This window comes from Callospermophilus lateralis, chromosome 1, assembly GCF_048772815.1.
Source record: "Callospermophilus lateralis isolate mCalLat2 chromosome 1, mCalLat2.hap1, whole genome shotgun sequence".
NCBI lineage: Eukaryota > Metazoa > Chordata > Mammalia > Rodentia > Sciuridae > Callospermophilus > Callospermophilus lateralis.
This window is the reverse complement of record NC_135305.1, coordinates 167,350,557-167,372,334: the sequence shown is the minus strand read 5'-3', so window position 1 is coordinate 167,372,334 and position 21,778 is coordinate 167,350,557. Positions and strand designations below refer to the sequence as shown.

Sequence of the window (21,778 nt, the reverse complement as noted above, 5' to 3'; positions counted from 1 at the left end):
TAAAGTTTCTGAGTATCCATAAAACATATAGAATAACTGGGATGAATTGATGCCTTACTTTGATGACAAGCAGAAAGAATACGGTTTTTGCTCACTACATTAAAGGAAACTAGTCTGATAGATAAAAGACAGGAAGGGATATTCTTTTTTAAAAAATTGTTTATGAAGGCATCATAATTATACATATTAATTAGGTTTATTTTGACAAAAGCCTACATGAAAGGAAATTGATTTCAAGTTCCATCTGTTCTTTTTTTTTCTTTCTCCCCCAATTCTTTCTCCTCAACTCTGTTAAATTTCCCTTTCTTCTACATGTGCATAAGAAATTCCCTTAGTATCTTTATATGTGTATATAACATGACTTTGTTAAATTCATCTTTTTATGTTTCTCTTTCCCTTCTTCCCTGTCATTTTCCTACATCTACTACAAAAATATTTCATATATCATGATGATATCCAATCCTCTTTCCCACCACCGTCTTTCAATTATTTTGCTCCAGCTTCTGCATGTGAGAAAAAACATATGTCTGCCTGTTTTCTGAGTTAGCACGATTTTCTCCATTTCCACCCACTTACTGGCAAAGGCCATTATTTCTTTCTTTATAGCTGAGTCCAACTTCATTGTGAATATATACACCACATTTTCTTAATCCATTTGTCTGTTGATGGGATCTGGGTTGATTCTACAATTTGGCTGTTTGAATGTGGTCCTGCAAACATTATAGTGGCGGTAAAGTTATAGTTTGCTCATTTTAGATCTTTTGGATAAACACCTCTCTGGAACAAATTCCTAGTTTTTTCAGGAATCTACATATTGATTTCCAGTTTTCTAATTTTCAGTCCCATCACCAATGTAAGAATGTATCTTTTTCCCCATGTACTTGCTGGCATTTATTATTATTTATGTTCTTTATTAGTTGACATTCTGAATGGGGTGAGATGAATTTTTTCTGTAATTTTGATTTGCACTTCCCTAATTGCTAGAGATGCTGAACATTTCATATATTTTTAGGCCATTTGTGTTTCTTGTTTTGTGATATTTATGTTTATTTCTTTTAACCATTTATTGATTGGACTATTTATTTTCTGTTTGGCATTGAGATTTTTGACTTTATATATTATGCATATTAGTCCTTTGTCAAAGGAGTAGCTGGCAAAGATTTTCTCCCATTCCATAACCTCCCCCCTTTAATCATTTCCTTTACTGTGCAAAGGCTTTTTAATTTGGTGACATCCATCTTATTGATTTTTGGTTTTACATTGTGGACTTTGGGGTTGGATGTTGAGGAAGTCAGTGCCTGCAACTTTGTGATGCAGTGTTAACCCTTTCTCTTCTAGAAGTTTCAAGGTTTCTTACCTTATTTCTAAATATTTGATCCATTTTGATATGAGTTTTGTGCAGGATGAAAGATAGGAATATAAATTGATTCCTCTACATATACATATCCATTTTTTCACAATGTCTTTAATATAAAGTCTCTATGTTCTCCAACTCAAGAATCAGATGGCTGTAAGAGTTCAGCTTTGACACTATATTTTATTCTATTCTATTCTATTCTATTCTATTCTATTCTATTCTATTCTATTTCATTGGCCTTTATGTCTACTTTGATGCTAGTACCATGATGTTGTGGCTAATATAGCTCTGCAGCATAATTTGCAAAAGATACTGTGAAGCCTCCTGAATCACTTTCGTGCTCAGAATTGATTTGGCTATTATGGATCATTTATTCTTCCAAACAAAGTGTAGGACCTTTTTTTCCTAATTCTTTGAAGCTTTTCATTGTATTTTGATGGGGATTTCCAGAGAAGGAAGTTTATTTGGTGCTTATCGTTTCAGAGGCCTCAGTCCATAGACAGCTCATTTTATTACTCTTTGCCCAAAGTATGTCAGAAGATCATAATAAATAGATGTGGTACAAGAAATTGCCTCAGGACATAACCACAAGGAAGAGGGGAGGAGAGAGCATTTCTTACCACAGACAAAATATAAATTCCAAAATCATGCCCTCAATGACCCCCCTTCTCTAGCCACATTTTAAAATGCCTACAATTACCCAGTTAATCCCTATTAGAATATTAGTGCACTGATTATGTTAAGAATCTCATATCCCAATCATTTCACACATAAACTTACTTGCATTTTGTCATGCATGAGTTTTTGGGGAACACCTCACATCTAAATCATAACACTGTTTATGTCAAGGTATTCTTTCTGCCACATTATACACAGTGAGTTTCTGTGTGTCACAACATACATGCTTCCATGTGGATTTTTAATTGTAATTATCTACTCTGACTTATTTATTCTCCTAAGGACATTTCTATTATGATAATCAACCAGTTCCTGGCTGACTGAATGTATCTTACCCAGAATTACTCTCATTTTCCAAAAAGTACACAAAATTACCTGGTTGAATTTATGTGCTGCTTGGCAGCTCTTCATGAAGAACATTTTTTTTTCCCATCAGTATATAAAAGAAACACAGTCTGGCAGATAATCGTCATGCAATAAATCTATTTTAAATTGTGCACTGGCATAGATTTAGAGGATTCATCTTGGGTTACCATGGGTCTTGAAAGAATCATGAATATTTATATTTATAAATATATTTATATTTATATTTATTTAGGTCTGTGTAGTACAACTTATCCCTGAGGTAAGAAACAAGATGCACAATTTAACAAAAGAGGTGAAAGATCTTTACAATGAAACTACACAATTAAGAGTGAAATTGAAGAAGAACTTCAAAGATGGGAAGACTTCCCATGCTTTTGCACAGGCAGAATTGGCATTGTCAAAATGGCCATACTACTAAAAATATTATAACATAATTAATGAATTTCCTGTTAAAATCTTAATGGCATTCTTCATAGAAACAGCAACTATAAAATTCATTTGGAGCCTGGAGATGTGGCTTAATGGTAGAGTGCTTGCCTAGCACACGTGAGGCCCTCTGTTCAATCCTCAGTAAATACAAATGAATTAAATAAAGCTATAAAAAAGTTACTTCATTAATTTTTTTATTTGGAAAAATCAGAGACCTAGAATAGTGAAAACAATCTTTAGCAAGAAAAGTGAAGCAAGGGCTGGAGATGTGGCTCAAGTGGTGCTCACCTGGCATGCATCAGGCACTGGGTTCTATCCTCAGCACCACATAAAAAAAATAAAATAAAGATATTGTGACCACTTAAAGTAACTAAAAAAATATATTTTTTAAAAAAAGAAAAGAAAAAAGTGAAGCAGAATGCATCACAAAACCAGACCTTAAAATTATACTACAGGGCCATAGTAACAAACACCAGAATGGCATTGGCAGCAAAACAGATACATACAAAGAAGAGAAGACACAGAGAAAAATCCACATAAATACAGTTATCATATACTAGACAAAGGTATCAGAAACATACATTGGAAAAAAGATAACCTCTTCAACAAATGGTACTGGGAAAACTGAAAATCCATATGTAGCAAAATGAATTTAACTTCTATCTCTCACCCTGCAGAAAAATCAACTCAAAGTGGATCAAAGACATAGGCACTAGAACACAGTGCCACATAGGAAAAAAAAAAGTAGTCCCAGATCTACATGATGTCAGCTTAGGAACTAACTTCTTATCAAGACTCCTAAAGCACAAGAAATATTATCAAGAATCAGTAAATGAGATGGAATCAAACTAAAAATATTTTTTTCATAGCAAAGGAGAAAAGAACATGAACAGAACAATGACAGAATGGGAGAAAATATTTCCACCTGAAACTCTGGTAAAGCACTAATCTCCAGGATACATAAAGAACTCAAAAAACTTAACACCAAGAAACTAAATAATCCAGTCATTAAAAGGACTAAGGAGCTGAACAAGACACTTCACAGAAGAAGAAATACAACTAATTAACAAATATATAAATATATGTACAATATCTTTAGCAATTAAAGAAATGCAAATCAAAAATACACTGAGATTTCATCTCACCCCAGTCAGAATGGCAAATTTAGGAATACAAGCACCAATAAATTTTGGCAAAGATGTGCGGTAAAAGGTACACTCATACACTGCTGGTGCAATGCAAACTTTGGAAAGTTATATGGAGATTCCTCAAAAAAACTTGGAATGGAACCATCATTTTACCCAATTATTGCCCTTCTTGGTATGTACTCAAAGAACTTAAAACCAGCATTAACAATGACAGAACCACATCAATGTATACAGCAGCTCAACTAATTGAGGTGTTCTTCAACAGATGAATAGATTAAGAAAATTTTGAGATTCAATACCCACACAAACCCATTAAATTATATTCATGCCCTGGATGATTTGACCATTCCCCAAATTCAGGGTTTCCACCTTTAGCTGAATCATTGTGACATCAAGAATTATTGTTATTAGATGAATTCTAGATAGGGAAGATGGGTGGGAGGGAAAAGGAGGGGGCAGGAGATTAGCAAGGATGGTAAAATGTGATGGACATCATTATACAAAGTACATGTATGAAGATTTAAATTGGGTGTCAATATACTTTATATAAAAACAGATATATGAATATTTGTGGTTTATATGTGTAATAAGAATTATAATGCAAAAAAGTACGTGTATAAAGGCATGAATTGGTGTGAACATACTTTACATACAAAGATATGAAAACTTATGCTCTATATGTGTAATAAGAATTCTAATGCATTCTGCTGTCATGGATTTAAAAAAAATAAAATCAATAAAATTAAAAAAAATATTCTTATACTGGAAAAACTTGAGCTGCAAGGCCAGAAACATTTGGTATAAATTATAATCAGACTTAGATAAAAGGAAAATGCACAGATGTATTGCTTCCATGTGAAGTTCCTGAAATGGAGTAAGAAAAATAATTACAGAGTATTCCAAACGACATACTTATGACTGTCAATGTCAAAGTCCTTCTCTTGCCTCAGAACCCTTGATGGTCTTGTTCCTATCAAAATGTATAATTTTCCTGGGGGTGTATTCAACATACATAGCTACTTTTGCTAATTTATACTCACCAAAAAAGTTTCATGTTAGACAATTAAGTTCCTTGGTGAGTGGAATATTCCTTGCTCATAATTTCTGTCAATTTCTTAAAAACACACAGAATCAATCTGATATATGTATTCTCTGCCACACTTCAGCAAGAAGTTTTCTGTCCCTCAGTACATTTAGGGAAGTTAATATAACAAATAACAGACATGTAAGGAACATCTTTAATATTGTGGATTGGCAAGAATGCACAGAACTCAGTTCAGGATACTATATAACCTGACATATACATGAATATATAACAGTTTACCCATCTGTTTAGAGCAGATGAGCTGATGTAAGTGTATCCTGTTATTTAACAAAATATACCAGATAATCTAATAGTTTGTTGTTAAGAAAATTTTTATACATTCAACATTAGCCTTGGGAAAGCAGTTTCTGCTGACTACTATAAAGTCTTGTAGATTTTTGAAATTTGATAAAAATACCATTCAAAATTCTGGTTTGACATTAAACAATATGCATTATCAATCATATGTTTATTAATTATTGTTCTTGCTTATCATTTGGCTTAATCTGGTCTGGAGTAAACCACTTGCAAACTTCCAATTGTTCTCTTGATCTACTCGTGTAGGATGAGCTCAATCTCCAACTAACACATTGTGACAATCTAAGTGAAAAATTTTGTGTGAGGGGTGTTTATGAAATACATGTGCAAAGGTTTCTTTCTGGGGAAGGATGACAGCTAATCCTCTATGTTCTGCCATAAGAGTTGAACAAAATATAGATGTTCACAAGAAAAGCAGTTCAGAAAATACATAAAACTACTTAGGCACCATGAGTCTCTTATTGCTTTGGTTGTTGAGACTGTTCTAAAATTCTGAGCAAAGGGACAAATTTTTCAATAGGCCTTTCTAAGGATAGGTATTATGGGGAAGCCTAATATTATCTTTCTTCTTCACAAGAAGTAGTACAGCTTTGTTAGAACATATCAAAAAAAGTTAGGAGTGACCAAGGAGTACATCTTACTCCCTGTACTTACAAATAAGAATGGTGTGCTCTGCTGTTGCTTTTCTGAGTAGTTTACTTCTAGTATTGGGATGCTGGAGTATGACAAACTGCATACACTATAAGTTTTGATGACCAAATTATAGAATACACACACACACACACACATATATATATATATATATATATATATATATATATATATATAAGAGAGAGAGAGAGAGAGAGAGACTTAGAGATTATATATATATTATATATCTTGGACATTTTGAATATATATTCTACTTATAAGTTTTGATGACCAAATTATAGAATGCACACACACACATATATGTATATGTATATATATATATGTGTGTGTATGTATATATACACACACACAGATATATTGTATATATATATATATATATATATATATATATATATATATATAGAGAGAGAGAGAGAGAGAGAGAGAGAGAGAGAGAGAAACTTAGAGATTTTATATATATATATATATATCTTGGACATTGAGTATATATTCTACTTGTATCAAACTTACACAGTCTCTACTACACATTTGTGTAATGTTTTAAAATTCAGAGACCAAAAAGGAAATGTCTATTAACTTCATTCTGGAGGATTAGACTTTGCTGGATCCTGCCCAGTAAAATCTATGCAGAGATGTGATGCAGGAAATCTTCAGAAACCTAGGTAAGATTAGCATTTGTGTGTGTGTGTGTGTGTGTGTGTGTGTGTGTTAGTGCATGCATTTATGCATGCGTGTGTGAGCACTAGGGATTGAACCCAGGGCCTTGGGCATGTGAGGCAAACATTCGACAAATTGATCTGTATCCCCAGTCTAGAATAACATTTATTTACAAAATCAAATACTTTAGGAAATACATCCAGCTTGATGTCATTGTCTAGTGCATCAAATCCCATATGTTTCATAATTTTTAATAATTCATAATGATTCTCTTGGTTTTTCAGTGTAGGAAATCAGAAGATCCGAACATTAATGATCTGAACAATATCTTGTGAAAAGTCTAAAGTAATTTGTACTTGCAAGAGGCAGTTTTCCTTGAGAAAATCTTAGCACACCAGGTAATATTAGAAATGAGCTAACAAACCAAATAAGCACAATTTGAAATATTTATTCCTAGAAGTTTTTTTTAATATATAACCAGAAAGATATACTTCAATGTAATATGGATGTTTAGTGTTTTAAATACAGTAGATTCGCAAACACTACTAAGAAAGTGTATTAATGGATACTACTTTTTTTGTAACTATTGGGAAGCAGTCAGTCAACTAATCAGTGCATTTCCTTTCAAACAATTTAGAAATGACATACACACTTCCCCTTATATTGGTAATAATGTAAGTAAAATTCTATTAATACAAAAACATTAAAAAAAAACAATAAAACTGTCATTTTCTCAGAAATCATGATTGAGGCACTTTTAAAATAAAAATGATAATGTGTTGGACCGGGGATATAGCTCATTTGGTAGAGTGCTTGACTCACATTAACAAGGCATTAGGTTCAGTCTCCAGTACACACACACACACACACACACACACACACACACACACATATGTATGTGTGTGTGTGTGTGTGTATGTATGTGTGTATATATATATATAGTGTTTAAACCTGAAACTTAAAAAGAAAAATACATGTGAATACAGTATTTATGGAAACGACTTCTTGCCATTTATTACTCAATAGGCACATTGTAACTTACTCTGGCAAGAAGCCATATGAAAGATAAGAGTGTGGATAGAAGTCACAAGAACTTCTCTCACGTGATCATAGACAAGGTAAGGCACAATGGTAATTCATTTAAAAATGAATGCTACATAGGGAAGAGTTCAATTTTTCAAGGACTTTCAAAAACATGATCTCTTGATCTCACTGGAGAGAATCTTTATGGATATAATCAATGTGGTAAAGCCTTCACTTATTACAGTTTTATTTATATTCATAAAAATCTTATACTAAAGACAATCCTGATAAAGTAAAGAATATGGAAAAGCTTTTAGTTATTCTAGCTAAAAATTCATATTTGAAAGAAGCACTATGAATGGAAACAACGTGGTAAAGCCTTGGCTTATTAAAATTCCACTCAAAACCATGACCAAGCCAAGTGCAGTGATGCATTCCTATACTCCCAGATGTTTGTGAGGCTAAGAAAGGAGGATCACAATTTCAAAGACAGCTTAAGCTATTTAGTGAGGCCCTGTCCCTAAATAAAATAGGGAAAATAGGTTTGGAGATGTGGCTCAGTGGTTCAGCATCCCTGGGTTCAAACTCTGGTACCAACAACAAAACAACAACAAAAAAATCTATAAATTTATCATAGAGGAAAGCCTTATGAGTGTAAGCAGTGTGTTAAAGAATACACCTTCCAAGGTTATATCTCAATTACCCACCTTTTCTGCTTAGTAGAGAAGGCAGGGACAACAAAGTCAAATAAAACAAAAGAAATGTTCATATGTACAGACACCCGAGGAGTGGGTGATTTCCACTATTATCCTTTCTGTTACCTATCAGTTAGAGGATTGTAGCCCTTTAGATTTTTTTCTCACAGCAGAAAAAAAAAGTTCATCTTAATTCAAACAGGAATCTGTAAATTTCATCAATTTAGACCTTTCCTCCTAAAGCTGCTGTCTCCTTGAACAGAACCATTGGCTGTGGGTCAAATTTCCAGCACCTGAGCCTTTGGGGGACACTTTAGATTCAACCTATACCTCTTTATCTACATAAAAAAAAAAAAAAACTCATGCAAGAAGTCTCTGTGTAAACAGTGTGGAATAGAATTCAACTTCTCCAATTTTATTCAAAAATGCTAAATGATTTTTATTAGAGAAAAAAACTGATAACCTTAATAAATCTGATCATGCTTCCAATTTTCCATTTTACTTTTTTAAAATACATGGAATTATTCAAATGTGAGAAAAGTCATGCATATGTCAAGAGTGTGGTAATGTTTTACCATATTCATTTTAAAACAAAAAAAATAATTCAGTCTTGAGAAAAACACTACTAAGGCATGGAAAGTGGGGATGCCTTTATTTTTACTGTATCTATTTAGAAGTGAATAATGAATGCTGGAACTGAACATGTGTGTTATATTGACCAAATCTCTTATCACGGAATAAGAGGCTTTTATATTCAATTTTCTAATATTTTGATGCTTTTTGTCTTGATGCTCAAAAATTTTGTATATATTGGTATAATATATCCTACATTATTAGCTAGTACACATAGTGTATATATGTGCACACAACATTGTGAAAAGTACATAGGAGACATAGTAGTTGGTATGAAACTACATTGTAAATAAGTAGTTTATATGATAATATACGTAAATGTACTTAAACTGTGTGCAATTGATGTTATAGTATTTTGTATTAAATAGTTTCATAGTGTAGTTTTTAAAACTTATCAATCTGTAATATAAAATGATTCATCTTTCTTCCAGTAAGCCCAATTAATTATCCCAAACCAATTTTTAGAAACTTGCTTTAATGATACTATATAGTCTTACCCCCTTGCTAACAGTTTGTTCTCTCAGCTACCCTTAGTGGCTCTGGAGAACTTACAGTGATCACCTATGCTCAACAGTGAATATGTCCAGCCCATCTGTCAAGTGATGGTTGTCATGAGTTTGTCTCAGTAACTTAGGGTATTATTTTCTATAATCAGTGGGCTCAGTGAGAAATTATTAAAACCATTTATAACACAAGCAGAAGTATGAGTCATATTTTCAGAACCAACAGTTGTTGATGGCCTTTGGCTCATGTCATCACAAACTTATGAGTTATACCATGTGTTGTCATCTCTTCACACACATAAACATTCTTGTTACATAGAGAGAAATGGTTTATAAACGGTGCCGTGCATGGCACTCATCCACCATTAAGGTCTTAAAAACAGGGTACCTTAACCATTCACATTGAGGCCTGATTACTAAGAGTTAGGCTGTAGATTTATGGTAACTGCATTTAGTCTGGTAATCCATTATGATTTGTATTGGTCACCATATACATAGAACCATTGTACAATCCTGGGAGATGACCAGGCATAGTTACTTATAAAGTTGCAGAAAGCAAGTAGACACATAACTTGGGGAGAATTAAAGTAATCCCCTAGTTACATTCAGTTGTGTAACAGGCTATTGTGCAGGCAAGATGGTGTATTTGTCTGTCTCCTGTGTGCAGCTTCCTCTGCAGCTGTTTGTTCACTTTCTGATGAGGTTTCAATCTATGGTGCTGGCACTGATGAGTATAGAGGGAAGGAGCATTCGGCATCAACCTATCATAATGCATGTGAAAAATCTAACTCAACAGGTTCTTCCCATGAAAAAACACTGGATGTTTGTGGGCTTTCCCTAGTATTGCTGCTTGATCACAAAATTGGATATGGTATCTACTTTTATAGGTTACTAACTACTGAAATAATAGTCATCACATTGACATAAGAAACTGGTAAACTAATAAGTCTCAGATTTGAAAATTCAATGCCCTTAAATCAAGAACAGATTAAAATGAGGTGTTTCTTCAAATAACAAATAGTTACTCAGTAATTTAAAAAGAAGAATAAAGGAAGAGAGTAATATTGTTAGTTGAAAAGTAGCCATCTAAGTTGAACAATGGAAACATAAAACTGGGAAGCATCTAGGGTATAAGTGTGAATATAACAAAAAGCAAATTCATTTTAAAATGATCTCTGGATCTTGAAAAACACTGAACTTCCAGACAGACTATGTTGGAATTTTGAATCTATCACTTGCCTCAATGTGAGCCTGGGAAGAGTTTAAACTTCTGTGAAATGTGGATAATGTTGCACCAATCCTACAGGATTTCTTTGAGAATTAAGGTACATGAAGCATTTATAATAACGTATCGTGTAAGCACTCTATAGCACCACTAAAAGTAATGTGTTGTAATATATGTTTGGCATATTATGATAGCATTATTAAAATGGTCTCCAAAGACAAAGTCTTAACACTGACATGCTATGAAAATACTCAATAAGGAAGTAACTTGAAATGATGACTTTCTTATTTTAAGGTCTGTTATGGTGGTTTGGATGTGATGAGTCCCACAGAAGTTCATATGTGAAACAATGAAAGAAGGTTCAGGAGCAAAATGATTGGGTTGTAAGAGTCTTAACCCAGTGATTTAATCTTGGGTTAAGGATTAGTGATTTAATTCTCTGATAGGGATTAACTGAATGGTAACTAAAGTGGTATGGTGTGGCTGGAGGAGATGGGAATTAGGGCATGACTTTAGGTATATATCCTATCCGGCTAATGGGGTCTGCCTACTTCCTGATCACCATGATGTGAGCTGATTCCCTCTGCTATACTATTCTGCCATAATGTTCAGCCTCACCTCAAGCCCTGTGGAATAAAGCTGGCCTTTTATGGACTAAGACCTCTTAAACTATGAGCTCTCAAATAAATGTTCCTCCTCTACAATTGTTCTGGTGGGGCTTTTTAGTCACAGTAGGGGAAAAGCTGACTAAAACAGAAATTGGCACCGAGAAGTGGGGTCATTGCTGTGCTTAACCTGACTATGTGGTTCAGAAGATTTTTGAGCTCCTGGAATTGGTGGGAGGAATTTTGAGAAGCTTAGCAATGAATGTTGCAATTGCTTAAGTGGAGCTTAAAGGCAAATTCTGGTGGGAGGTCATAAGACCAGAATAACAATAAGATCACAGTCAGTGAAGACAGGGCTCAAGAGGGTTCAGGAAAGGAGGGCTGTAGTAGAATTTGGAGTAGAGGTCATTTGTGTTATGCTCCTTGTGAGAAGTTGATTTTTTTTTGCCCATGTCCAGAGACTTTCTGAGGCTTATATTAGAAGCAATGAACTTCTTATTCTGGTGCAAGAAATGTCTAGGCAGCATAGCAATCACAAGGTGGCATGGATATTGCTAGTTATCTTTAGCCAAATTTATTGTGATAATCTGAGCAGAAAGCAGAGCAAATACTTGGAAAAATTGAATTAGAAAGCCCTGTGTAAAACTAGGCCTAGGAGGCTTTTTCAATATGCTCAGCCACCCAGATGCTCAGAGGCTGCTGCAGCCAGGGACTCTGAAGCCTTTGCTAATGCTCAAGATGGTGGCAAACCTTGGCCTCAATCACAAGGTGCTTGTTCTGCAGATATGCAGAATGCTGAAGTTAGGGATCATGGATGTTTCAACCAAGATTTTAAAAGAAGGCCTAGAAGGCCAGACAAAGTGCAACAGGGTACAGAGTCACTGTGGGCTTCCCCTTGAGAGGTCAAAGTTTAAAGACATAAAGAGGAAGGTAAAGTTGCAGTCAAGACCCAGGAGATTTAGAAATGTCAGGAATGTGAGACATTGTTCTAGGAAAGCTACAAGAATTGAGCAGAGACAAGCCAAAAAAAAGGCCACTTGGGCTGCAACTAACAAGGCCAGAGGGTTGGAGGTGCATATGCCCTTTGAAGAGAACATTAACAAGTCATGAACCCAAGGTTCTGGATGTGGAGTTATAGGACTTGCTTGCCCTTCTGGATTTTGGTCTTGCTTTGGTCTTAGCCCTTCTTTCTAGGCCCCTAATTTTGTGAATGAAAATGTTTATACCATTATATATTAGATACTTGTAGATTGCTATTACTTTTGTAGGAGCTCTCAATGCAAGAATTTCTTGAGCCTCAGAGAAGACTTTGGATTTGAACTCTGAGAATCATGGAACTGTTGAGATTGTGGAGACTTGTGGAAAGGGATAAAATGTATTTTGCATTATGACATGATTTTGAGCTCTTGGGGGCCAGGAGTGGAATGCTTTGGTTTGGATGTGATGTGTCCCCCAAAAGCTCACATGTGAAACAATACAAGAAGGTTCAGAAATGAAATGATTTGGTTTTAAGAATCTTAGCTCAGTGATTTAATCCTCTGATAGGGATTAACTGAGTGGTACCTGAACTGGTATCGTACAACTGGAGGAGGTAGAAATTGGGGAATGGCTTTGGGTATATAGATTTTTCTATCTGCTTTTTGATCATCATGATGTAAGCTGCTTTGCTCTACCACACTCTCCCACCATGATGTTTAGCCTCACCTCAAGCCCCATGGAATGGAGCCAGACTTCTATGGACTAAAACCTCAGAAACCATGAACCCTGAAATAAACTTGCCTCTTCCATGATTGGACTGGGATGGGTTTTTTAGTCACAGTAGTGAAAAATCTAACTAAAACAAGGTCATAGTTTTTAAGTAATCTAGGTACATTGTAAGAATTAAATTAGGTGAATATAAATGTTCACAAGTTACATAATTAACTTACCCTTGTGTTACAACAAGTAATTGAAACTTATATAAGTTATTTCTGAGTTAAAATACTGAGTTTTAATTGTTAAAAATGAGGATAAAATCACCTAATATTGACTTTTTAAAAATTTTATAAAAATATATTTTATTATTACAATACAGAATGAAATGGCACCTTATAAATTTCTGATCTTTGTAGGATTGTAGCTGTGTCACTTAATTGCTAGTGTGAATATAGGTTAATATGTCACTTCACTGCTATTTGAACTATAACTTTTTAGGCATGGATTTGTTTGAAATATGGCTTCTAGGAATGTAAGCTTGCAGATATCTTGAGAAATTGCTCCATGTGGTAATGACCACTTCCAGTTATCACTTGCAGATTTTTCTCTGCTTTTGTTCTGCTGCTGTAAACTGTTTATTGCAAGAACTTGCACTCATAGTTTTTGGTCATGAATTTAAACCCATCAGTGTTGTAATGGTTAAGAAAGGATGTCAATTTTTTCTATAAAAGCCCTGTGCAACCTCAGCTTGGGACCCAGAATTTCAGAGCTCATCTGGGTCTTCTGATGAAATAATCCTGAGTTTTCCTACCATCTCAGTTGTGCTTGTGCCCTTGCTGAATGTGATTTCCCCAGCATACATGCTCTCTTTCACATTTAAAAAAAAAAAATTGACCTAAGAAAGCATATATTTCTCTGATTCATATAATATGTATTCTTCAATTGTTGGTATAAGTCAAATACTTTAAATATTGCTAATTTTATAGGTTTTTACCATAGAGTTGATAAATCAAAATTTCTTAAGGCATATATAATTTCACATACTAAATATATAATAAAATTATAGGTGTTATGGTAAAACATTTATTAAAGAGATTAACTCATGACTTATGGACAAAAATAATAAACAGTTTAGCTTTTCATAATGTGGATGAAAAAAATATTAAACAGCCAGGCATCATGGTCTCAGCAGTTGGCAAGGCACTAGCAACTCAGTGAGACCTGGTCTATGAATAAAATAGAAAATACAAAAACAAAATAATAAGGCTGGGGATGTGTATTAGTGGTTAAGTGCCCCTGAGTTCAATCCCTGGTACCAAAAATAAATAAATAGAAATAATAATAATAATAAAGAAATGAGAAACAATGAGTAGGAGAGAAATTTAAATATATCTCTAAGTGTAAGGATGTTTCTGTAATGAAAGTTTACAATTATAAAGTTGACTTTTGTATGAGAATGTAGAGATCAAAGTAGATGGAAGGAAACATGCAATTTGAAAAGACAATGAAACACAGGCCTTCAGATGTTTCAGAAAGTTTTCCCTGCATCCTACCCCATCATATGACCAGAAATGTATCAGGGAAGAATTCTTTTCATGGTAAGTTCCAGAGGGACCTTCCATAAACCCCTTCACTTGGAATCACCTCTGGAAGGATTTTTCTGCTCACTGATATAGCTGAAACTAGGGTTGAAGTAGATCCAGATGAATCATGTGCAAGTGTTGGATCATGCTGCTCAGATAGAGTTGGGTTTGGAGGTGCACAGAATTCAAGAGTTACAAGGCATGGCAGCTTCTGTTTGAATTACAAAGGAAAGCATGGGAGTAAAGAACAAACATTTGTACCAGTGTCTGAACTCCTTCAGGAACCCCACATGGGAAAATTCCTAAAGAGGCTGTAGTGAAGTTACCAGAAAAACAATGCCTGGGTATCAATTTTCTGCACCATGTTTGAAAATCACTGATATTAGCATAAGGCCCTCGATTTCAGCCACTGAAACTAGCAAAGTTCCAGGACTTGAGTTCTCCTAGGCCTTGGGAGAGTACACCTCACCAGAATATACACTCAACAGTGGTCATGGGGATTTGCACCTCACCAGAATATACACTCAACAGTGGTCATAGGGATTTGGGATTTAATTTCTACCACTCTGAATTTCTTTCTTACTTGAGACTGGCTCCTTTCTTTCACTTCTTTATTTCTTCATTTTGAAATAGGAATGCGTGTCCTGTATCATCATATTTTAGAAGTATGGAACTTTTTTTTTTTTTTTTTTTATAAAATAGGCCCAAACATGAAAGAGTATTCCTTAAATCTCAAAAGAGACATGATTAAACTTTTTAAACAAAATCTATCAACCAATAATTTTGTACCTGGAAAAATTTGCTTCATATTTCTACATTGAGAAGTTTAGGGTAAGTAAAAAAAAAAAAAAAAAAAAAAAAAACCCTTATGAAATGCTAATAGAGCCATCAAGCTTAAATAAAATGATTAAATAGAGTATCTTAACCCATATACAGCTAGGCAGGTAAATATACAGTCTAATCTTACAAATAAGTATAAAACAATTCTTATGATGTTGAATGACATTGTACATATCCATTTTCTATTGCTATAAGAAATACCCAAGAGTGCATAATTTATAGTGAAAAAAATAATAATTTACTCAGAATTTTGGAGGCTGAAAGTCCAAAATCAATGGGTGCCATCAGTCTGATGTGACTACAAACTTTGCTACATATCATACCATAGTGTATGGAATCATGTTGGTAATATGGAAAGGAGAAGAAAATCATATGGAAAGACATGAAACCAGAGGTGAGAGAGGGGTAAATATATAGTAGGGTGTCTATAGCTATTGATAATGTATTACGCATTCAAAGGAAAGAAAGCATTCTCAATTTTTCCCTCATACAAATAAGAAATATTTGAGGTGACAGACATGCTAAAAATACTGCTTTAATTGTATAATACAAGCATGTGTATGTAATTACATACATGTGGACATGCTCAATTTGGAAGATCAGATGCAAGAGAAACTTAAACACACTACCTTAACATGAGATACAATTTAATTTAGTGATAATATGGAATCAAGAAAAAAAGGTGAAATTGATAGGCATACAAGAGAAGAAAATACACTTACAAATCAGGGAAACATCAACAACTGAAGTCAACTAGCTGCTAACCATCAAGCTAGATTTTCAGAGCCCTAACTGGGAATTGCCAGCCATCATCCTCTCGATGGCCATGACTTTGTAATCTTCCCAATAAGGATACTTAAATAAAAGATAAAATTTAGAGAACTCTATTCTAAAAACCTGTGTAATCTAGTGATCCCCTCAAGTACACTTCACAGCATTATTAAGATGTTTCATCAAGGATGTGCAAAGGTCTTGGCAGGCACATGGACTACGAAAATCTTTCATGTTTTCTTTTCTCTATTTTTATTTTTTCTTGGAAACTATGGGTTTTTTTTAATTTTTTTTTTAAATTAAGGTGGTCATTAACTAAATAGAATGAGATACTTTTTAAACTGATAATGATAAAGATGTTTTTTGCTTTTTCTTCATATCCTGGGAAAATGCCTCTAATAAATCAAGGCAATATAATGCAGATGTTCCTTCAAACTAAACATCTTATTATGGTTTCTGGAAGTTATACTAACTCTCTCTGAAATCACACACTTATCATATTTAGATTATATCTGTTTTGATTCTTTATTTGTTCTAATTAGTTACACATGGTAGCAAAATCTGTTTCAAATCTGTACAAAATTCATTGTACACAAATAGAGCACAAATTTTCATTTCTTTGTTACACAATGTAGAGTCGAACCAAATATGCAGTCATACATATACCTAGGGTAATGATGATCATCTCATTCCACCATCTTTCCTGTCTCCATTCTCCTCTCCATTTCTCCCTCCCCTTTACCCAAAGTTCTCTCATTCTCACCAGCCAACCCTCAATACAGATCAGCATCCACTTATCACAGAGAACATTTAGCCTTTGGTTTCTTGGGATTGGCTTCTTTATTGCTTGGCTTCGTACATGTAAATTATTTTTTAAAGTTTCCTGTCCAGGATGACAGGAGTGGAGATTAACAAAAAAGGAAGAGAAGCATAGCTGTGACAATTATGTAGCTGAAAATAATAATCAAGAATCACAAACACTATTTCTGTTTCAAAGGTTCTCAATATTTTTTGCATTATTTTTATTTCTCAATCAATTGAAATTTAAATAATATTCCTGAGGGTTTTATTGACCAAAGGATTAACACATGGAGAAAACATAGGATAAATTTTAGTGTTTTTACTTTTTGAACAAGACTCATACATAGTCTGGTGGATTATTTGAATAAGAATTTTGTTTTTGTGTAGTAGAATGTTTTCCTTTGCCTCTAAAATCTGAAAGTAAGAACAATAATAATCCAGACCTATTAGGATTAAATTGTATAGCTTTGTGAGCTCATGTCATGCCATGTATCTTATACTCTAAAAAACAAAATAAGCATTACAAATTATAAGTAGAATAAAAGGTATCTAAATATCAAAAAATATCTAGTGAAATGAATTATGTAGGAGTTTCAATTACTCTATGCATATGAGACTCTTGTGTTACAACCATTATTTTACATGTTATTGGTTAGAGTTCCTTCCCTTGTGCCTGTCCAAGACCAAACAGGTAGTATCATCTTGGGCTCTTGTTCTAAAGTCAATCTAGTCAATCTTCTGAGTTTATTCTTAAGACTTCATGAAAAACTGCACGCTTTATTCAGTATTTTTTGTTACCAGACATTCCTATTGCCAGAATGGGCTAGTGCACTACAGAGTACATGGATACCAGTGAAAGCATCAGTGATCCTCCTTTCCACAGAATATGAATTGGTGACTCCTAGTTTCTGGGGTTTTCATAATCCCAGAAGAATTGTGACTCTCCAGACATGCAGTGGCCTCTATATCCTTAATTTCTCCATAATTACAAGGAGTAGAAATGCATAAAAATCTGACTTATACAAATTGTATTCCCCAAATAAGTGAGTTTTAAGTTTTCAAGAATAATTAGTAGAGATGTTATATCACTATTTAGTATGCATTACTGTTATATAGAATCTTTGGTAAAATGGAATGCCTTGATAGTAACATGATTCAATACATGACAGGGATTAGCAAGCTAACATTCACTTTTATTTAGTAACAAATTCCATAATAACATGGATATACAAAAAATTTATAAATACCAGGGTATGATGGCGGAGGCCTATTACGCAGTGATCAAGGAGGCTTCAGGAAAGATAGTCGAGGTGTCAAGAGCAGCCTCAGCAACTTACCAAGGCCATAAGGAAATGTGTCTCAAAAAAAAAAAAAAATTTAAAGACTGGGGACATCACTTAATGGCTAAACTACTGTGAGTTCTGTCCACATTACAAAAAAGAAAAAAAATTAACATTATAAAATCTCAAAAAAAAAAATTACAGGTTAAAAATTATAAGGATAGGTCTTCCTCTGATGTAATAGAGCATAAAAAATAGGTTTACTTCAATTTCCAGAAGTGAAGACACTTAATCATCTTTAATTTATAATTAATTTATTCTCAATCAGAAATTAAATATCTGCAGTATAGTATGAAACCTGTGAGGATTTCATTATTTCCACCACATTAGCTAATGCTATTTATAAATTTTCAGCAAAATTTAAATTCAATTTTCCATTTTCTATGCTTAAATGCTTTCTCTTACGAATTCTTAAGGAAATCAGAATATAAGGACTAGATAAGATTTTACTTTTAACATTTCTCAAGGTTTTAGTATTTATGGTGAATATTTTGCTGTTATCTATATATAGGCATATATTTTTGGAAAAAAGGTCTTCCAAATTTGATAAAGAATGAGGTTTTAGATGAAGAAAGTTTCAATTTAAATATGGGGTTGGATATTTAAAAAAATTTTTTTTAGAGTTTCTATGCACTAAGAAGTCCCTCGTGTTTAGTAAAGTTTTGGAAATGGAGAAATATTTGTTTCATTCTTTCCACTTGTACCAACTCTCACCAGTATGAATTCTCAGGGGCTGAGTAAGATATGAACAATTGTTAAAGATTTTTGTCTTTCTTATTTGTATTTATTTTTTAATTAGTAAAGGTAAAATTTCTCTGCTGATTCCTCTGATGTGGTATATGGTTGAACCATCCAAAATGTATTTGAACAATATTCTCATTTATAGAGCTTATCTCCCCTACAAATTCTTTGATGTTTAATAAGTGATCTTTCAATTTTTGCAACATATGTAGTGCTTCTCTGAAGTATGAAGTTTCAGGAGTTTGATAATGTTTGAACAACTTCTAAAAGCTTTGCCATGTTCTTTACATTTGTAGGGCTTTTCTCCAGTATGAATTCTCCAGAGATTAATAAAAACTGATTTTTTTTGCATTATGCTCCTTATGACATATATAGCAAAATTTTTCATATCTCTATACAACATATATTCTCGCCAATTTATGCCAATATACATGTACTTTTAACTTGCATTATAATTCTTAATAAACATATATATACCAAAATTTTTCATATCTCCATTTGTATAAAAGGTATGTTGATACCCAATTCAAGTCTTCATACATGTACTTTGTATAATGATGACAATCACATTCCACCATCCTTGCTAATCCCTTCCACCCCTCTTCCCTATCTAGAATTAATCTAATCCTCCCATGTTCTCCCTCACTACTCCACTATGAGCCACCCCCCTTATAGCAGAGAAAACATTTAGCATTTGTTTTTCCTGGGGAGGGGACTGCCTGACTTCACTTAGCATTATCTTCTCCAATGCCATCCATTTACCTGCAAATGCCATGATTTTATTCTTTTTTAATGCTGAGTAATTTTCCATTGTAAATAAATGCCACATTTTTTTAACCATTCATCCACTGAAGGACATCTAGGTTGGCTCCACAGTTTAGCTATTGTGAATTCTTCTGCTATAAACATTGAAGTGGCTGTGTCCCTGTAGTACGCAATTTTTAAGCCATTTGGGTATAGTCCAAGAAGAGGAATAGCTGGATCAAATGGTGGTTCCATTCCCAGATTTCCAAAGAATCTCCATACTGCTTTCCAAATTGGCTGCATCAATTTGCAGTCCCACCAGCAGTGTATGAGTGTACCTTTTTCCCTAATCCTCACCAACACTTTTTGTTGTCTTCATGATAGGTGCGATTCTGACTGAGGTGAGATGACATTTCACTTTTTTTTGTTTTTAGTTTGATTTGTATTTCTCTGATTGCTAGTGATGATGAGCATCTTTTCATATATTTGTTGATTGACTGCATATACTCTTCTGAGAAGTGTCTGTTCAGTTCCTTGGCCAATTTATCGATGGGTTTTTGTTTTGTTTGTTTTGTTTTGTTTCTTATCTTCCTGAATTCTTTATTATACCCTAGAGATTAATGCTCTATCTGATGTGTGAGGGGTAAAATTTTTTTCCAAGAATATGGACTCTCTGTTCACCTCACAGATTGTTTCTTTTGCTGAGAAAAACCTTTTTAGTTTGAATCCATCCCATTTATTGATTCTTAATTTTCATTCTTTTGCTATAGAAGTCTCATTAAGAAAGATGGGGCCTAATCCCATGTGATGAAGATTAGGATCTACTTTTTCTTCTATTAGATGCAGACTCTCTGGTTTAATTCCTAGGTCCTTATTCCACTATGAGTTAAGTTTTGTGCATAGTGAGAGACAGGGATTCAATTTCATTTTGTTGCATATGGATTTCAAGTTTTCCCAGCACCATTTGTTGAAGATGCTATCTTTTGCACAGTGCATTTTTGGCACCTTTGTCTAATATAAGATAATTGTAATTTTGTGGGTTAGTCTCTGTGTCCTCTATTCTGTACCATCGGTCTACCTGCCTGTTTTGGAGCCAGTACTAAGCTATTTTTGTTACTATTGCTCTGTAGTTTAATTTAAGGTCTGGTATAGCGATACCACCTGCTTATTCTGAATTTCAGGATTGTGTTTTCTATTTCTATGAGGAATGCCATTGGGATTTTGATCAGAATTGTATTGAACCTGTATAGTGCTTGTGTTAGAATGGTCATTATGATAACATTAATTCTGCCTATCCATGAGCAAGGAAGATCTTTCCATCTAAGGTCTTCTTCTATTTCTCTGTTTAGGGTTCTGTAGTTTTCATTGTATAGATCTTTCACCTCGTTTTTTTTTATTCCCAAGTATCTTATTTTATTTCAGGCCATTGTGAATGGGGTAGTTTCCCTCATGTCCTTCTCAAAGGATTTGTCTCCGATATACAGGAATGCCTTTGATTTATGGGTGTTGATTTTATATCCTGATACTTTTCTGAATTCACTTGCTAGTTCTAGAAGTTTTCTGGTGGAGTTTTTGGGCTCTTCAAGGTATATAATCATGTCATCAGCAAATAGTGCTGGTTTAAGTTCTTTTTCTTTAGTTATTCCTTTAATTTCTTTTGTCTAATTGCTCTGGTCAGTGTTTCAAGAACTATGTTGAATAGAAGTGGTGAGAGAGGGCAACCCTGTCTTCTTCCAGATTTTAGAGGGAATGCCTTCAAATATTCTCCGTTAGAATGACGTTGGCCTGAGGCTTAGCATAGATAGCCTTTACAAACGTGTTTGAACCTAAAGGGGTGTTGTATTTTGTCAAATATTTTTCTGCATCTATAGAGATGTTCATATGATTCTTA

General features: G+C 33.9%; 2 protein-coding genes across 2 annotated transcripts in view; both read right to left on the bottom strand.

The window, feature by feature from the left end:
* LOC143641540 (uncharacterized) overlaps positions 1–21,778 on the bottom strand; it is a 107,977-nt gene that overhangs the window by 11,323 nt on the left and 74,876 nt on the right. The window lies entirely within an intron of this gene.
* Positions 16,915–21,778, bottom strand: part of LOC143412062 (uncharacterized) — a 79,766-nt gene continuing 74,902 nt past the window's right edge. The window contains 1 exon segment of the mRNA XM_077109086.1: positions 16,915–19,479. Within this exon segment, the coding sequence (XP_076965201.1) occupies positions 19,334–19,479 (146 nt within the window). The 3' untranslated portion in view covers positions 16,915–19,333.